Source organism: Haliotis rufescens, unplaced genomic scaffold, assembly GCF_023055435.1.
Source record: "Haliotis rufescens isolate VD_foot unplaced genomic scaffold, xgHalRufe1.0.p SCAF_16, whole genome shotgun sequence".
NCBI classification, from domain to species: Eukaryota; Metazoa; Mollusca; class Gastropoda; order Lepetellida; family Haliotidae; genus Haliotis; species Haliotis rufescens.
Genome location: NW_025963846.1, coordinates 15,355,506 through 15,378,328, shown reverse-complemented (window position 1 = coordinate 15,378,328; position 22,823 = coordinate 15,355,506). Strand labels below are relative to the sequence as shown.

At 39.8% G+C, this 22,823-nt stretch overlaps 1 protein-coding gene and 1 long non-coding RNA gene across 2 annotated transcripts; both read left to right on the top strand.

The window, feature by feature from the left end:
- Positions 1 to 538: 538 nt before the first annotated feature.
- On the top strand, positions 539 to 3,290 carry LOC124120702. Its single transcript, XR_006858874.2, has 2 exons — positions 539 to 757; positions 2,692 to 3,290. It is a non-coding gene; the product is annotated as an uncharacterized LOC124120702 (long non-coding RNA).
- An 11,320-nt stretch (positions 3,291 to 14,610) lies between these two features.
- Positions 14,611 to 17,293, top strand: LOC125381004. The gene is made up of 2 exons (XM_048396915.1): positions 14,611 to 14,621; positions 16,696 to 17,293. The coding sequence occupies exon 2, from the start codon at positions 16,706 to 16,708 to the stop codon at positions 17,063 to 17,065; it is 360 nt and encodes a 119-aa protein (XP_048252872.1). The 5' UTR covers positions 14,611 to 14,621; positions 16,696 to 16,705; the 3' UTR covers positions 17,066 to 17,293.
- Positions 17,294 to 22,823: the final 5,530 nt, after the last annotated feature.

Genomic DNA, 22,823 nt, shown 5'->3' with positions numbered 1-22,823 from the left:
ATGGGCTTCACACATTGTATCCATTTGGGAATCGAACCCGGGTCTTCGGCGTGACGAGCGAACGCTTTAACCACTCGGCTACCCCACCGCCCTTCATCACGCGATAAGTGTGGACACTACTAGAGCTTTATCCAATCCTATTGATGTATTATGTCATTAATTTTGAATAAAAAAGTAACTGCATATTTTGAAGCTAATACAAAATTAGAGGGGGTGGGAAGGGATAGCGATTTATATTGTTGCTGTGACAAAGAAGCATGCAACAAAATAATAACGAAAAGATAACGCAATGGTACATAACCAAAGCTGTTTTACAGCAGCCACTCAACATGTACCTACATTGTGAAGCAGAATACGGGAATACGTCTTTAGCTCCACCACACTGACGCACACATATTAATGCCACAAACAATAAATCATGTGACGGAAATATGTTAATAGACAATTAGCATACAAATGTATGGGATTTTACTGTATATGTTAAAGGTACAGAGCCTTTAGGTCATACTGAAGCTTGTCACATTAATGACAACAACGCATCTCAACCAGGATGTTGATAGAGTCTGCTGACGCAGCGAAACTGTGTACGGAACGGGCGTGTAAACAAGTGAGCTTGAATTCGTCGTATTCGGCTTTATTGCGTTTCTTGGAAACAAGGAAATGTTGCAGTAACCTAGATTTCTAGCTGCAGATGTAGGTATATATAGCCCTAGTGCAGCATCACCATCACAAACACTTCACGTTTTGCAAGGACAAGGTAGGACAAATGTATTTCCACAACTCCATATACATGCTCGGGTTTTTCTCTTTCTTGCTTGTTGGTGATGTTTCTATATTGCAAACTGCATGTCCTGGATGTTGATTCTTTTCTCGTTAACTGATCACTAAAAACATTTTTAGAAAATGTATAGTTTCAACATAAAGACATTTTGGTGTATATAGAATTATTGTGAGGATCGCATATCAGGGAAGGAGAGTGAGTGAGTATGGTTTTACGCCGCGTTTAGCAATATTACAGCAATATCACGGCAGGGGACACCAGAAATGGGCTTCACACATTGTACCTATGTCGGGAATCGAACACGGGTCGGGCGAACGCTTTAACCACTAGGCTACCCGACCGCCCCATCAGGGAAGGAGAAAACCGTGTGTGTGTGTGTGTGTGTGTGTGTGTGTGTGTGTGTGTGTGTGTGTGTGGGTGTGGGTGTGGGTTTGGGTGTGGGTGTGGGTGTGGGTGTGGGTGTTCAGAGTCATGGTATCGGGAATTGTGCCTTAATTTCCATGTATCAGCGAGGAGCTATTATTGAATTATGATATATCAGAGACACAAGACTATTTACATTGTTTCTTTGCATTAACCATTTTGTAGCTACATGTATGTGTAATTTGCACTGACATGACACGTATGTACATCAGTTTTTACAATTTTATTAAGAAACAAATTAGCAACCCTATTGCTGAATTAGGCGGTTACCAGAATGTCACCTTGAATTTGGAAAATACTCGATTTTGATAGGTCAGTCTGAGGTATTAAATCACAATAAACCACTTCTGATTGATAGAGCTTTCATTTTTAGAATAGTACATGTACTTCTTTTACAGTTATTTCGGGAGTATATCTAAATAATCATAAACATACTGTGTTTTCAGTGTTGAGCTAGGTTTCCTGTAAATTTAACCTCGCTAAACTTAACTTGGAACCGAACGCGCAGCGTGAGGTTTCAAATGTTGAATTGAGCTCGTTTATCTCATAATTGAATCACGCAATCACCTATATTAATCAAAAATTAAAAATGACAACTTAAAACAAAGTTAGCATGCTAGCAGACTCCCCACTATGTCATGTCAAGACGAATTGCACATCCATGTAAATGCAAAATTGCTAATGAATTTTAAACTATCAGTCTAATCTAAAACAGCAATCAAAGTTACCCACTGTCTCTGACATAACTTTATTAACAGAGTTTAATTATTTTTTTTATTTTTTTTGGAGGTGGTGGTTGGGGCTATATATTCACGTCAAACCAAATTCCGGGTTTCTGAATTTCGAAACAATTTGTATACTGTCTCAAAATAAATACACTTTCATTTAATAGTCATACTTTTCTCATGTAAATTCATTACACGACAAGTAGTCGCTAGAAGGCGCTACAATTCGCTGCACAGAGTTGCGTCCCTTAGACGCACCAGAAACCTTATGATCGTGGGTTGGAAACCCAGATTCGCCCTGATTATCTTTCCAGGTTTGTCCGTGGATTCGCTGTGCAGAGTTGCGTCCCTTGGGCACACCAGAAACCTATGATTGTGGGTTTGAATCCCGGTTCGCCCCGATTATGTTTCTAGGTTTGTCAGCACCATACCCGTGCTCGTGGGTTTCACCGAAGTGGAAAACGTCTAAGACCTGCATCACTTTGGGCTTTCCTCCCACGTCAAATTGACACGCCGTGATATAACTGAAATACTCACTCCCCTAGTTAGCTTTTCTTCATTGTCGTACAATAACAGCTTGTGATCCTGATTGTCCGGCTCCAGTTGTGCTTGATGCCAGACTGACGTTATACTCATGTCCACTCTGAGGTGGGCTTTTACAAACAGATGGTAGTAAAATGTAACGCTGTTTCCCACCTCGTCTCCCTTTCCCAAACTTGAAATGACACGTATATCATATACATAATGTGTTTATATTCACAGATATCCAAAGATGACAAAACTCCTCGCCGTTGTAGCCATGGCCATGCTGTTGGTGCTGCCCTACGCCCATGGCAATGGAGGAAGTTGCTACGCTCCTCCCATTGTGTTCGGCTCGACGTGCAGTTCGGACACTTCCATTATCGGGAGTCCGGGTCACCGGGTCCGCTACTCCGTCAGCGTCACTGGCAATGGGGGGACACAAGTGTGCTGTGAGGCCAGAACCTGTGACACCAGAGGCTGCAGACTGAGGAGTATTGGGTGTGGTAGCTCCACTTTTGGTTCCACTGTCCCATGGGGGAACAATATCGCCACCCCGGCTGTCAAGTGCAAGGGAACGCCTTTCGGAGCCTTCATCCGCTTTTCACACTGAGATGGGATGGACTTCCGGGTTCTTCCGCTTTACCCACTTTGATGGGACAGGCTTTCAAGCTCATCCGCCTTTGACATCCGAGACACGGTGGAAGCGATGTATGCTGAGTGGAAAAATCCAAGAACACTTCCTTCTAATCCAAACAAAAAGCTGAAATATTTTGTATAATGTTATACACCAAAGATGTCATATTTTATATCGGTTGTGATAATAAAACATGCTAACAAAATATGCGTGCTGTTAATTTCAGTTATTGTAATAAAATAAGATGCTGCTCACCAGTGACACCTCCTCTCCAATATCTCTGTCGGGGGGCACGGGAGGCCCACTCGTCTGAGGGGCCGCGATTCGATGTGCAGAGTTGCGTCCCTTGGACACGCCAGAAACCTATGATTGTGGGTTCGAATCCCGCTTCGCCCCGATTATGTTTCTAGGTTTGTCAGCACCATAGCCGTGCCCGTGGGTTTCACCGAAGTGGTAAACGTCTGAGACCTGCATCACTTCGGGCTTTCCTTCCACATTAAGCTGACACGCCGTGATATAACTGGAATACTGTTAATGGCGGCGTTAAACCAAACTCACTCACCCACTATATCTCTGTTGAGAGGATTGCAATGTGTGTTACCCTGTCGATCAGCAAGGGTTACGATTAGAGTTATTTCCCTTTGGTTTGAGAAGTGACAGGGAGGAAAATGGACGTTCTATTGCATTGATTAATATAGTTATCAAGCCATAAATTTGGTTTAATTAAGGATTGATTTTGTATTCCTTGACGTTCATTGTAGAAAAAAATCGAAAAACCGATGTGTTTTTTCGATTCATAGCTCAATGAGGGCGGTCGTGTAGCCTAGTGGTTAAAGCGTTCGCTCGTCAAGCCGAAGAACCGGGTTCGATTCCCGACAAGGAATGTGTGAAACCTATTTCTGGTGTCGCCCGCTGTGATTTTGCTGGAATATTGCAAAAAGCGGCGTAAAGCCGCACTCACTCACTCACTACCTCAATAAACCGAAAATAATACCCAATCAAAACCTAAACATGTGTTATCTACAATATGTTAATCAAAAACAATTATATAAAACAAAGCAGACAAAAATGACGAGACTGAAAAACATTTCAGGGGTAGAAATACACACTGCGAGCGAGCCTGCACGTTTTCTTTTTCATTCGTTTCCGACCGCCTCTGTGGTCTAGTGGTAGAACATGCGCCCAGAGAGCGGAAGATCAGGGTTTGATCCCCTGTCGCGTCATACCAAAAGACGTAAAAAATGGTACTTGTTGTTACCCTGCCTGGCGCTCGGCATTAAGGAGCTATAACAAGGAGTGATCGGCTCAGAGTCGGTATTCTGTGTCTGAGAGGGGTATTCATGTTAAACTGCGGCATAAAAACGGCATTAGTCTAGTACAAACAGACACACACGTCACCATGTAATTGCATTAATCTCCACTTCACCTTCATTCCTTCGGCGTCAATGGGTGGTTTTGGCGATGAATATACATGAATTTTGCTAAAAGGTCTCGTGCATGACAATACAGATAAGCAGAAATGGAAGTACCTTGACAAACGGTGTGAGTGACGGTGCTACCCGTCAAACAGGACATGCTTACCCTTTTCGAGGACACCTGGTGTCATTACCGATTTTCATCGATCCATAAATATAATTTTAACAAGTTTTTACTTTCACGACAAAATTCTTGTTTACCTCCTGTGTTAAACTTTTATCGATCAGAAACACATCACCGCCCTCCAGCTGCAGACAACCAATTACGACACCAAAATCAGCAACTCTGCAGCTGTTCGCGGTGTACAATTCATGTCCTTGTCCTGTTATCTACCACCGAGTGTAATCACGATCAACACAACACCCCATGTAACGAAAGATGTACATGCACGAGGCATCACAATACGAGCTGAGCGTGTATTCAGGGAACAGGTTACTATCGCAACAGTTCATGAAAGTAGGATACCCTCACACGTGTTGTATCTTGTCATGAATCAGGGACAGATACACGGAATGGACAGCGTGTGGCCGGTAACTGGATGCTGTACTGTGTAATAGGTACGTATAATATAGACAGTCTGTAAGTTATCAACGAGGCAGATCGTAACACACACGTACACTGCCACATGTTCCTTGTAAGAAACAATTCACCAGCTGTCACCGGGTGCTTGCAGACAGAGTCGATCTCGTCGCTCCCGATCTTTATATAATAGTGGTGTTGTGTTGATGCAGCACAGCCATCAAGGGTAGTACTGCAAGCACAGCGTTCATTTGTTTTGGAGCTTGGATTCTTGGCGTTAATGGAATTGTGAGTATCTAATTTTTATACAATGTATTTAAGTGATCATAAAGATGATTTTTCCTTTTTTCAATTTACTAACAAAATACTGCTTATACAAACGATACTGATAGGAAAAAGTGCAATTTTAATAAGTGAATAATTTTTTTGCAAAAAATGTTATGAAATTTTTAAAAACATGCCTGTTAATTCTATGGTCCCGAAGCAGCTCTTTTTGCATCTTCTAACAATATGTAATCATTATAACAAAAATTCCCTTACCAAGATACGGGGTGAGTGAGTGATTTTGATTTCACGTCGCTTTTAGCAATATTCGAGCAATATCTCGGCGGGGGACACCATAAATGGGCTTCACACATTGTACCCATATCGGGAATCGAACCCGGGTCTTCGGCGTGACGAGCGAACGCTTTAACCACGAGGCTACCCGACCGCCCCTACCGAGATACGGAGACCAGTAGCTTGTCCTTAACTGTTTTGATTTAAACTTTATGCAACTCATGTCTAGATATTTCATTTTAATATCAAATCTTATTTTTATTTATGTAAAGATTTCCAGCTGTAAACAATATCATATTGACGTATATGCATTATACCACTACACACAGCCAGATAAACCAGTAAACACGCAGTCAATCCACATTGTTTGAAGTTCAGCATACCGGTTGAAAATATTAATCTCGTACGTGAATTTGCCGTATTTATACACAGAAACATACAGAAAATACAAACAACTCGTCAGTTCGTTTTATCTGTGCATAGTCAGAATCTGAAAAACTTAATGTGGAAATACAATATATGCTTGCCAGATAAACATCGAAATTAGTGTCCCCCTGTAAACAAATAAAACAATCCTGATGTAGAAGTTTTCGGTTACCTAGCGTGACGCGTATGTGACAAATGTCCCATCCTGGCAAACTTGTTTCATTGATGCTGGCATGGTGAAACGAACAGACCTATTCCGACCTTTGTCTGGGAACATTTAACATAATGTTAATTGATATACTTGTAATGGTAGGAGTTACACATTCGTCTGAACAGAAAAGCATGGGTGGGGCTGGGGAGTCGGGTTTGATGGCCTGTTCTCACCACATCCAGAACTTACACTAACGGATTAGGCTTTGTCGTGTGCAAAGTTATTTGACGATTAAGTGTGGGAGGGTGTTCCTTAATGTTTTTTATGCTTCATAGAGTCATAAACACAAAGATTTTTTTCCGCGTCAGCCAGTGAAATTTCTAAAACTAAAATATACTTTATCTATTTAGGAAATGACATTCACTTTGTGTGAGTTTATTGAAATATATATACTTTTTTAAAGTAAGCCTTGACGATATACGACTTTTCCATCAAACAAGAGGTCGGTCACACGACCGCGAAACTGAATTTCATAAGTGTATGAAGGACACATTTGACGTTCATATGTTTTATAGAGATTGTATTCTTGAAAAATCCCTTACACATCCCTGTGGGGAACCCCTGGGGATTCCCTAGCATCCCTTGCACGAATAATTACAGAAGCGTTGTTTCTGATCTTTGGGTCACATGAAGCTCCGACGTTCATTCAGTTTGGCCCTCAGTCTCGTGGAAAACGTTTGAGCGTCAACTGTATCGTTCGTGCGCTGATGAGCATCAGATTCACGGCCACGTGACAGACCTCTCGTCCAGTGGAAAAGCTGTGTAAATGTTTAGTCATACGTGCACTAAACAACGATACCTGATATATTTTATAGAAGACTCATACCAAACATGTGTTTATTTCCAGTTCCTAAAATAATATGCAAGCATGGACAGAACTTGTTGCTCAAAGAATCCTGCATTTGTCTCCAGATAATAGTCCATCAGTGGTGTATGACGTCCCCACTCACTGTACAAGCTGACCCGCCAGAATCCCAGACTCGCCCTCCGGGATAGAAAAGGTCTTCAGCAACAAATGCTGTCCGTAAAAGGCGACTATGTTTGTCGTAAGAGGCGACTAACGGGTTCGGTTTGTCAGGTGGTGATGCAGGTCATTGTATCCCAAATGCGTGGATCGATGCTCATGATATCAATCACTGCATTGTTTGGTCCAGACTCGATTATTTACAGACCGCCGTCATATAGCTGGAATATTGCTGATTGCGGCGTTAAACAACAAACCAAATAAAACAAAACGATTATGACCCATTGTCCGTTAGCACCAGACCTGCAGTTATGGGTTGCCTCGAAGTACCAAAAGGACTATCGCAAGCTACATTACTTCGGGCTTTCCCCCCACGCTATGCTGATTCGCTTTCATGATGTCCTGTTAAAGGCACTATTGAGCCTGAACTTCTAGGCTCTGATAGTGTATAACAACTTTAACTCTTACATTATGTTTCTAGGTTTGCCAGCACCACATCCGTGGTCGTGGGTTTCATGGAAGTGGTAAACGCCGGAAACCTGTATCACTTCGGGCTTTCCTCCCACATTAAACTGACACGCCATGATATAACTGGAATACTGTTAAAAGCGGCGTTAAACCCAACTCACTAACTCATGATCAGAACTTACAAAAACGTGCATCAACAATATACATCGGCTTCCAAGTCCCCGTTCCACAAAGCGAGGGGCGGTCGGGTAGCCTAGTGGTTAAAGCGTTCGCTCGTCATGTCCCATGTTTGAAGCCCATTTCTAGTGTCCCCCGCCGTGATATTGCTGGAATATTGCTAAAAGCGGCGTAAAACCATACACACTCACTCACCCCACAAAGCGATCTTAGCGCTGAGACAATCCCATACTTTAACACAGGCTTATAATAATCGGAGAGCTAAGATCGCTTAGTAGAACTGGACCCAGAGAGTTAACTAAGCCACCTTTCCACGATTACTCCGCTGACAACCACGCTACACTCACACAAGCCGCCAACATCATAAAGCGAAGAGAGATGCTACTCAGCGACAGATGTGCCCATCCAAAGTCCCAGTAAGCCGACCCACTTCGCTGTGTTATTGTTTATACCCCCACCAACATCCGCCTCACCCCGCCAATTTCTCAACTAAGGCAATGATACTTTCTCTCCTCTTTTTCTTTATTTATAGGTATATTATTTCAATAATACCTTAACTGATAATAATTCTACAATCTATTCTGTTTTTTTGGCATAGTTTGTATTTAGTGGTTTTGTTTATTTGTCTGTTTACTCCCCCTTTTTTATCTCAATATATACAACTTAACATAAATCTATTTCTTCATCAATACACTCAGCCCCAACAGTTTATATTTTGGGTCAGGTGTTACACTATTGCCTTATTGCCTTATTTATTATCAAATCAGCCCCACCTGACCTCCTCCCCGAAATATAAATTTTCGAAATCGGAGGGGGCACGGGTGACCCAGTCGTCTAAGGCACAGCGATTCGCTGTGCGGAGTTGTGTCCCTTGGGCACGCCAGAAACCCATGATTGTGGGTTCGAATCCCGGTTCGACCCGATTATGTTTCTAGATTTTTTCAGCACCATGCCCGTGCTCGTGGGTTTAACCGAAGTGGTAAACGTCTGAGACCTGCATCACTTGGGGCTTTCCTCCCACATTAAGCTGACACACCGCGATATAACTGGAATACTGTTAAAAGCGGCGTTAAACCAAACTCACTCACTCACACTCACTCAAAATCGGAAGTGGACGTTAAAACCTTAATTACTAGCAATGCTCTTGGTTTTTGCCGAGGACGTCAGAAAACTAGGTCGGAACAAGAGCCATAAACATGTTTACCAATGTGTGCAAGATTAGTGCAAGATCAAGTTTCATTGTCGACGTACGTCAAACAAGAGATGAAAATTCGGAGGCAATGATTATAACATAACATATCCTGTGATAATTCCTAGAATAACAAAAACAAGTTTCATAGAATTTTTAAAATTCTTTAGATAACATTCCAAATAATTGACACAGTTGACTTTGTAACACAACTTTGAAAACCAGCAGTCAATAGGCATACTTCATTGTTCAGAATAATGTGTTTACGTTGGGTGGAATGGCAACACAACGTGAGGGAGGTGTTAAGCGGCATTTTTACAGCAGTATCCTATAATCGAGCCATCCCCGGGTTAGAATTGGACTTCAGCATCCCATGCGGTTTGAGGTGACTAAGGGGATCGGGTGGTCAGGCTCGCTGACTTGGTTGATGCATGTCATAGTATAGCTCAGTTGCGTAGATCGATGCTTATGAATCACTGTATTGTCTGGTCCAGACTCGATTATTTACAGAACGCCGCCTTATAGCTGAACGGTCCAGCGTTATACAAAAAACAAATATAATCGATCCAGGCAAACAAGTGATTGACAGCATGAGTAACGATTCAAGAAGTCGGGGCACGATCCCACACAATCCGGCAGGTCATACAGCCCACGCTTTTTGTTTGTTTGTTTGTTTGTTTGCTTGTACATGTCCAGCTACGCAGGAAAGACCTAATCAGCATTGGGTCAGACAAAGAAGTGGTTGTTATTTTCAACATGCTGACCCATGTCATCCAAACAGCAAAAAAACCTCACCACCAGCTGATAATAACAATGTGCCGAGGGAACTCATGGGGGTGTATGTGATTTTGTACCCAAAACAAATGTTTACCTCAGTGATTTTGTGAAGCATAAAACATCTATAGAACATTTTATATTTCAGTATATAATTCTATTATGTCCCTGTACATTGCAAACGAATTAACAAAAATATGAAGCACAATATCGCTTTATTTATTACTACTGAAATAATGCATAGCCACACGTTTTCTCGGGGGTCACAAGCCAAGCAGTGTATCATCTCGGGATAGTGAGTGAGTATGGTTTTACGCCGCTTCTTACAATATTCCTGCAATATCATGGCGGTCGACACCAGAAATGGGCTTCTCACATTGTATCCATTTGGGAATCGAACCCGGGTCTTCGGCGTGACGAGCGAACGCTTTAACCACTCGGCTACCCCACCGCCCTTCATCACGCGATAAGTGTGGACACTACTAGATGTCGTTGAGCTTTATCCAATCCTATTGATGTATTATGTCATTAATTTTAAATAAAAAGGTACTGCATATTTTGAAGCTAATACCAAATTAGAGGGGGTGGGAAGGGACAGCGATTTATATTGTTGCTGTGACAAAGAAGCATGCAACAAAATATTAACGAAAAGATAACGCAATGGTACATAACCAAAGCTGTTTTACAGCAGCCACTCAACATGTACCTGCATTGTGAAACAGAATACGGGAATACGTCTTTAGCTCCACCACACTGACGCACACACATTAATGCCACAAACAAGAAATCATGTGACGGAAATATGTTAATAGACGATTAGTATACAAATGTATGGGATTTGACAAGGAACCTCTGATGTGCACACCGGTGATACTCGCGCTCACAGTGTTACTGATGTCAACAGAGACGCGTTCTCCTTTGTGTGTTGGAATATTGGTGGTCTTCTCAGCAAAATAAATGATGTTGACTTTTTAACTTACATCAGTAAATTTGATATTGTGTGCCTTGTTGAGACATTTGTTGTAAATATTCCAGGAAAACATTGGCTACATGGATATGATACTTTTTACTGTCCTGCAGTTAAGTTATCCAACTATGGACGTTTATCAGGTGGTATTTGTCTGTGTGTACGTCAATCACTGAGTAGTTTCTGTAATGTTATACAAGCAGATAGAGACAACATAATTGGTCTCTCGTTATCTAAAGATTTATTTAGAATTGACAAAAATGTGAATTTGTTATGTACCTATATCCCTCCAATGGGGTCTCCTTATTATAATCATGTAAACACCAATAGTAACATTGTAAAAGTAGAAGAATTCTTAATAGATAATGATGAAATGTTTTCAAATTCATACAATTTAATCTGTGGAGATATGAACGCGAGAACAGGTGAGAGAAATAACCCTGATATTAGCAATAATGATGATAGCTTCAATCATACCTCCCCTTTCCCTGAGGAGGAGGATGACCCTGTTGAGGATCGTACTTCACAGGATACAGTTGTAAATAGATTTGGTCAAATGTTGTTGGATTTATGCTATGTTTTTAAACTTTACATCGTTAATGGACGTGTATATGGTGATACTAATGGGGAATTTACTTATTGTAGCCAACATGGATCTAGTGTGAACGATTATTTTATAAGTTCACCAGATTTTTTTCAGTTTATCAATATGTTCACTGTCGGTGATCGATCTGATTCTGATCACTTTCCATTAGAATTGATGTGTAGATTTCCAAATATGGGTAAGAGGTGCAACAATGATTCATGTATGGATCCACAAGCATCAGAGAAAATTGTATGGAATGATCATTACTCCAGTTTGTTTCTTGATAACCTGAGATATAATTTTACTGAAAACAAAGAAATGGTCCTTAAAGAAATTGATAATGCTATTGAAAACGCAATTAGCCACTTTGTCGACATTGTATTAGACTCTGCTAGCTGCATGAAAAAGACAATACGACATAATCCACAATTTGCAAATCACAAACCACTAAGTCTAGAATGTAGACAAGCGAAACGAGAAACACGTAGGGCACTTAGGAGATTTAGAACACAAAGAACAGTCGCTAACAGAATTGTGTACTGTAGACAAAGAAATCATTATAAATTTTGTTGCAGAAAATTTAAATCCATTTCACGTAAGAAATCAGCTGAAAGATTGCATAGAAGCATAAATAGTCAATCTAGCTTTTGGAAACAGATAAGAATCATATAACGAAAGCAGAATGGCTGTGCCATTTTAGAGAGGTTTTTGCAAATGACAATGTTTTTTCTCCTCACTTAGATGATGAAAATGAACTCAGTTCTAATCAGTTTACAGATATTGATGCATTCATACTAAATTCTACGATAACTGAACATGAAATTACATCATCAATAAATAAGTTAAAAAAAGGAAAATCCGCCGGGCCCGATCAAGTGCTGATAGAAATGCTTAAATGTTCCCAATTAGATATTATGCCATTTCTTCATAAATGTTTCAACAAACTCTTTGATAATCAAATATTTCCAAACAGTTGGTCTTGTTCAGAAATAGTCCCTCTACATAAAAAAGGCGATCCGAGAAACCCTGACAACTACAGGGGGATCTCATTAATGAGTGTTCTGGGGAAAATTTTTACCTCTGTTTTGAATAACAGGCTTACTAACTGGGCGAATATGAGAGATAAGATACCGGAAGTTCAAGCTGGTTTTAGAAAAAATTATTCAACCATAGATCATATTTTTACATTATATGCTGCAATTCAAAAATGTCTAACACGTCGTAAACACAAGGTTTACGTTGCTTTTATTGATTTTAAAAAGGCATTTGATACAGTTGATCGTTATAAATTATGGTGTTGTTTAAGAAAAGCTGGACTACAAGGGAAGATGTTTAATATACTACAATCAATGTATTCAAATATCAAGTCATGTGTACGTAGTGATTATGGTGTTACTGATTTTATCGATTGCCCATCTGGTTTACGTCAGGGATGTATACTGAGTCCTCTGTTATTTTCGTTTTTCATAAGCGAATTATATTATGAAATCTCAAGTAACGGCAAGCATGGCATACAGATGTATCCTGACATCCTTGAACTTCTTATGCTCCTTTTTGCCGATGATGTTATTTTACTATCTGACACTGTTATTGGTCTACAGAATCAGTTGAATGTATTAGATAAATATACTAAGGAATGGAATTTATCTGTAAATTTAGATAAGACAGAAATTATAGTATTCAGAAAAGGGGGTCCTTTAAATTTTAGGGAAAGATGGTACTTAAATGGACAACAAATTAATGTAGTTAATGGTTATAAGTATCTCGGCATAATGTTTAATTCAACACTAAATATGAACAAATGTGTATCTGACTTATCACTGCGAGGGAAACGAGCTTCACTTAATATAATGTCTGTTTCACATAAACTTGGAGTTATTACTCCAAAAGTATTTTTCAAATTATTTGATACTCAAATACAGCCAATTTTATTGTATGGATCTGAAGTGTGGGGTTACCGAAGATATGAATGTTTAGAAAGATTTCACCTACTGGCATGTAAAAAGTTTCTTCGCGTTGGAATAGCAACACCAAATAATATGATATATGGAGAATGTGGAAGATACCCACTTTACATTAATTCACAAATAAAGTGTTTAAAATATTGGTTTAATATCATCCGTATGCCAGAACATCGGCTTCCGAAAAAAGCTTATAACATGCTCTTTCATTTAGATAGTATCGGTAAAGTTACATGGGTATCGCATATTAGGACACTATTATTCTCACATGGATATGGGTATATATGGCTTAACCAATCTGTTGGTGATCAACATTTATTTCTAAATGATTTTCGTAAAATAGCAATAAATATGTTCTATCAAGGGTGGCAATGCAACTTGGAAAATAGTTCACGTTATGATTTGTACAGAACATTTAAGACTCTATTAGAGCCAGAAAAATATCTATCAGTTTTAACAAATAGTCACCTAAGAAATGGATATATTAAATACAGACTTGGCTTGTCAAAACTTATGATTAACTATGGACGGAATATATCACTTGAAAGAATACAAAGAATTTGTCCATTCTGTAACTCTGCAATAGAAGACGAAATACATTTTACCTTTGAATGTCCTTATTATGCAGAATTACGTACTAAATATATACCAGAATGTTTCTTATCTAAGACGAGTAGAATAGCTTTTGTTTCTATTTTGTCATCGAATGATGCCGATGTAATGTTTAAACTGTCTTTATTTGTAAAACATGGGATGGAACTACGAAATAACATGTTGAGTGGAAATTCATAATTTTAATTACCTCACCCTAGAAAGCCCTCATGATTATCACCGATTGTTAAATGAATGTTATATTTATATAATTTTTTTTGTATCTCCCAATCTGTAAATTCTCACCCACTGTATTTATCTGAACTTGTATATGGGCCGATGGCCTTTGATACAATAAACATCTTTGACTTGACTTGACTTGACTGTATATGTTAAAGGTACAGAGACTTAAGGTCATACTGAAGCTTGTCACTTTAATGACAACAAAGCATCTCAACCAGGATGTTGATAGAGTCTGCTGACGCTGCGAAACTGTGTACGGAACGGGCGTGTAAACAAGTGAGCTTGAATTCGTCGTATTGGGCTTCACTTCGTTTCTTGGAAACAAGGAAATGTCGCAGTAACCTAGATTTCTAGCTGCAGATGTAGGTATATATAGCCCTAGTGCAGCATCACCATCACAAACACTTCACGTTTTGCAAGAACAAGGTAAGATATATGTTTATTCACAACTCCATATACATGCTCGGGTTTTTCTCTTTCTTACTCGTTGGTGATGTTTCTATGGCAAACTGCATGTCCTGGATGTTGATTCTTTTCTCGTTAACACGTTGAGTTATGATATATCAGATACACAGGACAACTTACATTGTTTCTTTGCATAAACCATTTTGTAGCTTCGTGTATGTGTAATTCGCAGTGACATGACATGCGTGTACATCAGTTTTTAAATATTATTAAGAAACAAATTAGCCACCCTAATGCTGAATTAGGCGGTTACCTTGAATTTGGAAAATACTCGATTTTGATAGGTCAATCTGCGGTATTAAATCACAATAAACCACCTCTGATTGAAACAGTCGATTTGAAGGCCGCATCGCCGCGGAAGCTTTCATTTTTAGACTAGTACATGAACTTCTTTTACAGTTATTTCTGTAGTATATCTAAATAATCATGTGTACAATTGTAGGCTACAAAATGCAAAGATGCGGTAACTTCAATATTCAAAGGATGTGTACCAATATATTTCTACATTTCTAGAAATCTACAAAGAGAATGTTTTCAAGTTTTGAGGACAACAAAGACCTTTCTATTTTGAACTCTTCAAAAAACGACTGAATGTGCGATCAGAATGTGCGATAAGACGCCATAATAGTCACGTGTGGTGTAGAACAAAACCTTTCCAAGGCTTGCTTAGTTTTCTTCAGGGTGCCCCCCTCATGTTAGCTTAGTACGTTGCCGTGCTACATGCTTTCATGTCCCTGTCATAGGTTCGAGTGAAGTATTAGGCTGTAAACAAACTGCTTGAGCACATACAGTGATATAGAGCGCCCTATTCTGTTTAATGGCAGTTGTCGGTGATTCCGTGTTCTGATCGACAACCCACTCAAAACACTAGATTCAACCCGTGCCGCTTCGCTCAATAGATTTGCTAACACCAAAGAGTTCGCGTTGTATATAGTCATGAGTGAGTGAGTGAGTATGGTTTTACGCCGCTTTTAGCAATATTCCAGCAATATCAGGGCGGGGGACACCAGAAATGGGCTTCACACATTGTACCCATGTCGGGAATCTAACCCGGGTCTTCGGCGTGACGAGCGAACGCTTTAACCACTAGGCTACCCGACCGCCCCGTATATAGTCATGGTAGAATGGAGATAAACATACTGTGTTTTCAGTGTTGAGCTAGGTTACCTGTAAATTTAACCTCGCTAAACTGAACTTGGAACCGAACGCGCAGCGTGAGGTTTCAAATGTTGAATTTAGCTCGTTTATCTCATAATTCAATCAAGCAATCACCTATAATAATGAAAAATGAAAAATGACAAATTAAAACAATGTTAGCAGGCTAGCAGACTCCCCACTATGTCATGTCGAGACGAATTGCACGTACATGTAAATGCAAAATTGTTAATGAATTTTAAACTATCAGTCTAATCTAAAATAGCAATCAAAGTTATCCACTGACATATCTTAATTAATAGATTTTTTTTTTTGTGGAGGTGGTGGTGGGGGCTATATATTCACGTCAAACCGAATTCTACAGTCACAATTCCGGAATTTCGAAACAGTTTGTATACTGTCTCGGAATAAATACACTCCATTTTATAGTCATACTTTTCTCATGTAAATTCATAACACGACAGGTAGTCGCTAGAAAGCGCAACAATTCGCTGTACAGGGTTGCGTCCCTTAGACGCACCAGAAACCTATGATCGTGGGTTGGAAACCCAGATTCGCCCTGATTATCTTTCCAGGTTTGTCCGTGGATTCACCAAAGTGGTAAACGTCTAAGGCCTGCATCACTTTGGGCTTTCCTCCCACGTCAAATTGACACGCCGTGATATAACTCACTCACTCCCCAAGTTAGGTTTTCTTCATTGTCGTAAAATAACAGCTTGTGATCCCGATTTGCCGGCTCCAGTTGTGCTTGATGCCAGACTGACGTTATACTCATGTCCACTCTGAGGTGGAGCTTTTACAAACAGTCTCCCACCTCGTCTCCCTTTCCCAAACTTGAAATGACACGTATATCATATACATAATGTGTTTATATTCACAGATATCCAAAGATGACAAAACTCCTCGCCGTTGTAGCCATGGCCATGCTGTTGGTGCTGCCCTACGCCCATGGCAATGGAGGAAGTTGCTGGGCCCCTCCGTTTGTGTTCGGCTCGACGTGCAGTTCGGACACTTCCATTTTCGGGAGTCCGGGTCACCGGGTCCGCTACTCAGTCAGCGTCACTGGCAATGGGGGGACACTCGTGTGCTGTGAGGCCAGAACCTGTGACACCAGAGGCTGCAGACTGAGGAGTATTGGGTGTGGTAGCTCCACTTTTGCCTCCACTGTCCCTTGGGGGAACAATCTCGCCACCCCGGCTGTCAAGTGCAAGGGAACGCCTTTCGGAGCCTTCATCCGCTTTTCACACTGAGATGGGATGGGTTTCCGGGTTCTTCCGCTTTACCCACTTTGATGGGACAGGCTTTCAAGCTCATCCGCCTTTGACACCGAGACACGGTGGAAACGATGTATGCTGAGTGGAAAAATCCAAGAACACTTCCTTCTAATCCAAACAAAAAGCTGAAATATTTTGTATAATGTTATACACCAAAGATGTCATATTTTATATCGGTTGTGAAAATAAAACATGCTAACAAAATATGCGTGCTGTTAATTTCAGTTATTGTAATAAAATAAGATGCTGCTCACTAGTGACACCTCCTCCCCTATATCTCTGTCGGGGGGCACGGGGGCCCACTCGTCTAAGGCGCCGCGATTCGCTGTGCAGAGTTGCGTCCCTTTGGCACGCCAGAAACCTATGATTGTGGGTTCGAATCCCGCTTCGCCCCGATTATGTTTCTAGGTTTGTCAGCACCATACCCGTGCCCGTGGGTTTCACTGAAGTGGTAAATGTCTGAGACCTGCATCACTTCGGGCTTTCCTCCCACATTAAGCTGACACGCCGCGATATAACTGGAATACTGTTAAAGGCGGCGTTAAACCCAACTCACTCACCCACTATATCTCTGTTGAGAGGATTGCAATGTGTGTTACCCTGTCGATCAGCAAGGGTTACGATTAGAGTTATTTCCCTTTGGTTTGAGAAGTGACAGGGAGGAAAATGGACGTTCTATTACATTGATTAATAAAATTATCAAGCCGTAAAATTTGGTTTAATTCAGGATTTACTTTGTATTCCTTGAGGTTCATTGTGGTATTAATCGAAAAACCGATGTGCAAACAAAAGTTCTTACAAACGTTTGCACAGTTTTTTCGATTCATAGCTCAATGAGGGCGGTCGGGTAGCTAAGTGGTTAAAGCGTTCGCTCGTCACGCCGAAGACCCGGGTTCGATTCCCGACATGGGTACAATGTGTGAAGCCCATTTCTGGTGTCGCCCGCCGTGATATTGCTGGAATATTGCTAAAAGCGGCGTAAAACCGCACTCACTCACTCACTACCTCTATTAACCGAAAATAATACCCAATCAATCCTCATATTTAAACCTAAACATGTTTTATCTACAATATGTTGATCAAAACCAATTAACACGTCCCATTTTAATTCTGGAAACCCAAAAGTCCAGAAACTCTACGCTCTTTGCCCAGTCTCGGTTAAAGGTATTTACAAAATTAAACATGCCGTTTTCATGGGAACATACCAAGGAAGAAAAAATGAAAAAAAAATTGTTTAAAAACTCAATATTTAGACTATGTCGCCCATGGGCCTGCCCATGGGCGAAGTCTGGCCCATGGGTAGGCCCATGGGCAGGCCCATGGGCGAGAACATGTTCCTTTACTTAAAACTCATGATTTTGTTTCGCAAATACATTAAATGTATTTATTGAAGTATCATGACACAATATTTAACTCATTTTAACTTAATTCAACGATTTTATAGCGATATTGAAATATTTCGCCCATGGGCGAGAAAAAGGTTTGGCCCATGGGTAGGCCCATGGGCGAGAATATGTTCCTTCACTTAAAACTCATGTTTTTGTTTCGCAAATACATTTAATGTATTCATTCAAGTATCATGACACAAAATTAAACTCATTTTAACTTAATTCAACGATTTTATAGCGATATTGAAATATTTCGCCCATGGGCGAGAAAAAGGTTTGGCCCATGGGCAGGCCCATGGGTAGGCCCATGGGCAGGCCCATGGGCGAGAATATGTTCCTTCACTTAAAACTCATATTTTTGTTTCGCAAATACATTTAATGGATTCATTCAAGTATCATGACACAAAATTAAACTCATTTTAACTTAATTCAACGATTTTATAGCGATATTGAAATATTTCGCCCATGGGCGAGAAAAAGGTTTGGCCCATGGGCAGGCCCATGGGCAGGCCCATGGGCGAGAATATGTTCCTTCACTTAAAACTCATGTTTTTGTTTCGCAAATACATTTAATGTATTCATTCAAGTATCATGACACAAAATTAAACTCATTTTAACTTAATTCAACGATTTTATAGCGATATTGAAATATTTCGCCCATTGGCAAGAAAAAGGTTTGGCCCATGGGCCTGCCCATGGGCGAGAACATGTTTCTTTACTCAAAACTCATGTTTTTCTTTCGCAAATACATTAAATGTATTTATTCAAGTATCATGACACAAAATTTAACTAATTTTTACTTAATTCAACTATTTTACGGCGTTATTAAAATATTTCGCCCATGTTTTCGTCAGTCCCTTTCAAGCATCAACTAACTGTTTGCAAAGTATATTGTATCATGTGAAATATACTTTATATTATATCATTACATTGGCTTTTGGTTGGATGTTTCCTTTAGTTCTACAAATTTCACCTGTTTTACATATTGTAGCGATCTTAAATGAACCCGGCCTTACCTCTCAAAACGTTTTGACAGTTTATCATACGAATTCATGTGCGTGTACTCAAATTCATTGGAGTTATTTTCCACAACATTAAATTTTAGTTAGTTTCTATTTCATTTCCCATTTTATGTCCCGTTGATACATCACACTGGGCAATTACGTGACACTAGGTATGCAATATACAAGTACGCGTGCGCGTATTTTAATGAAAAAAACTATTCGTCTTTTATTGCATAACGTTTGGCTGAATATCTTACATTCTAACGAAATCTCGAAATAATTATTTAATTACAAGCAGTGTCGAACTGACCAGTAGGAATTATGTTTCAATGCGATTGAGGAAAACGTGAGTGAATATTGTGACACTAAAGCAACTTTTAACTGCATTGTCACTTTTGGTATGAAAATGGTAATAGTTAAGAAAAACGTAACAGCCTTCTTATGATAATTCTCATATTCTCATTAGTACGTTGTGTCTAATTACAGTGTCGGCCTTATTTACAGGTGATTCTACAGTACTTGTTGTCGGTCAATTACAATCTGCCACACCACGCGTGAATAAACAGTTATGCAGGTGTTGCTGTGGGCAAATACCTAGCCTGTACATGTATATTTTTGTGGATACATGTATTACATATTTTCGTTGATATGTGGATACATTAAGCACCAAGACACAAAATGTTTATGAAAGATTAATTTGTGCCTTGATATATATATTCAACGCGAACGAAGCTTGTATTTTCTCCGCGATCCTGATGTGTAGCATCGTTTAATTGGTCATTCATTAAAAGTATGTTGTGAGGCGATATCAAAGGAGCCGCTCAATATACACAGTGTCGTCCGTTTCGCGTGAACTGCCACCCTACCCTGTCAGTAAGAGTTATGTAATCGGTACACAAATATATTTGGTGCAATGTCAGGGGGGAAGGAGTTTGAATTACGTCCGCCAGTGACCACAGAAAGTATAGTACCAATCAACAAGGCCAATGCCGTACAAATAACCTAGTGACTCGCGTAACAACGGCTGTCAATATGTCTGCTACATCTACCATACCATCATCCCTGTCACAACTGGCGTATTAACGGCTTATTCAAAATATTAATTGTAGAAATGTCGTTACCAGACTAACGTACGTCGTATTCAGTCCTCAACTGGATGTTACATTCCTTATATCAGTTAACAGCCCGGTTTGTGAAAATATTTACTAGACATAAGATTTAATGACTAATAAAATCAATTGTAAGACCGCATAGACCATAAAACCGAATAAAATATGTCTTGGTATCATCTCTTGTGTATTAGATGATGCCAATGACCGGAAATGTTATAACGTTAGATTAAGAAGAGAAACATTAAAGTGTTTTACAATACTTGGAAACATGAGCAATAAGATGTAGCAACATAAACATGCATGGAATAGGGGAAAAGGATGAAAACAAATTGAAAAGGATTTTAATACAAAATTATCGAACTAAATAACTTGCCTGAACAGAAGGGGTACCCAAACTTGCTTGACAGTTATTCGTGTGTTGTAGACTGTCGAATGGGACTCATGTGTGTACGTAGGGTACGCATATCTATTGCAAGTTTTAGTACTCATACACTTTCTCTTTTTGTTTTTTGTTTGTTTGTTAGTTGTATAACGCCACACTTAGCATTATTTCAACTGTATGACGGCGGTCTGTAAATAATCGAGTCTGGACCAGACAATCCAGTGATTGACATCATGTGCATCGATCCACGCAATTGGGATACGATGACATGCATCAACCAAGTCAGCGAGCCTGACCACCCGAACCCGGTAGTCGCTTCTTACGACAAGCGCTGTCGCCCTTTTACGCCAAGAATGGTTTGTTGAAGATCTTCACGGGTCTATTGAATGCAGGGATTTGTGTAAAGTCATTCAGACAGCATACAATGCCAACTAAAAAATTATACTCAGTGTCTCCGCAAAGTAATATAGTACGGTACTTAGAGTACATGTGAGATTATACTCAGTTTAGGGAGATGTTTAATCCATATAACGTGTTATTATTCTACCTAACAATGTATTTAATGAAATGAATGCAAAACAAACTCAAAAGGTTTCATTGAAAAAACTACCCCTAGTCTTGACTTATAAAACAACTGCAACCCGACACAGATTAAACGCAACTTACAAACACAATCATAATCTGGTTAGTCTGTATCACTCAACGAGGCCGCTTACTCTGTCCACAGTATGACAGTATTGGGCAGTTAAGTAATTTGGAGCCAAATCCAGGCAGGTACGCTGGTCACACTTGACTGGTCTGACTGATGATTAGGTCGTCTGACAATTGGGAGTGAACCATAGCAAGAAGTATCTGCGAAACTATTTGCTCCTTTTATGGGACCGATTAGTTTTATTACCATGGGCCTCGGCACAAGCGTGGTGTTGGAAGACAAGTTATACATGTGCATCCGATATGGTGACTGTTTTTCGCTATTCATATTCTAAATACCTTCATAATACCACAACATTTTAGTACTCCTTGAAACTTTACAATCACTTCAATATGTACAATAGATTGAACGAGAACACTTGATATATTGCAGATTATTAAATCATTGTCTCTATTATCAGCCGCTACGTTTGTATCGTTTGCATTGTACAAAGAAATATTTTATCTGTCCTTTTGCAGATTTAGCCTCAGAATGTGCTCATTCGAATTAGGAACGAAAATAATTGCTTATCATGAGTATATATGATACAGTTAAAAGTTACTTGTACACTGTAGACGTATTCACTTTAAAGTCGCATACGACCTTCGCGAGCGAGTTGAATGATCCAGGTTAATTGGAACGAAGTCTAGAAAGGGTTATAAAGTTTTGTATTTGGTAATGTGTAGGTTTGTTAAATATAATTTTTTGAATTCCTTTTATTTCAATATGTAAAAACATAACTATGCGCTTAAAAACAGAGCTGACTTAATGGGAGATAGCCACCTCAGATTGTCTGTTGGACACGGTTTAACCTTACTGTGTCCTCACCCTGGTTGTTGTTACCGTTGTTATAAGGGATTAAGAGCTACGGTTCATTGCATTTTTGGTTACAGTCTGTATCACTAAAGTGGACATGTGCAGGTGAACTCTGTTCAATTAGTATATGAAATGCCCCAAAATGTGAACTCCAGACAATAATAACCTGAGGGTAAATCCACGTGCGTCTGCCTTTCCCCTCGTTCACCTTCGAAATCCTTGATTATTATATCATGCCAGAGTTCTGAAATTCAGTGACAATGTTGCTGAACAGTAGAATCTGATGGACGTTTTGTGCAGAACCTGTTTGACACTATGGGTTCAAGGACCACTAACACTCT

Excerpts from the sequence above, each read along its gene's own strand:
- LOC125381004 (XM_048396915.1), top strand. The coding sequence starts at position 16,706 with ATGACAAAACTCCTCGCCGTTGTAGCCATGGCCATGCTGTTGGTGCTG.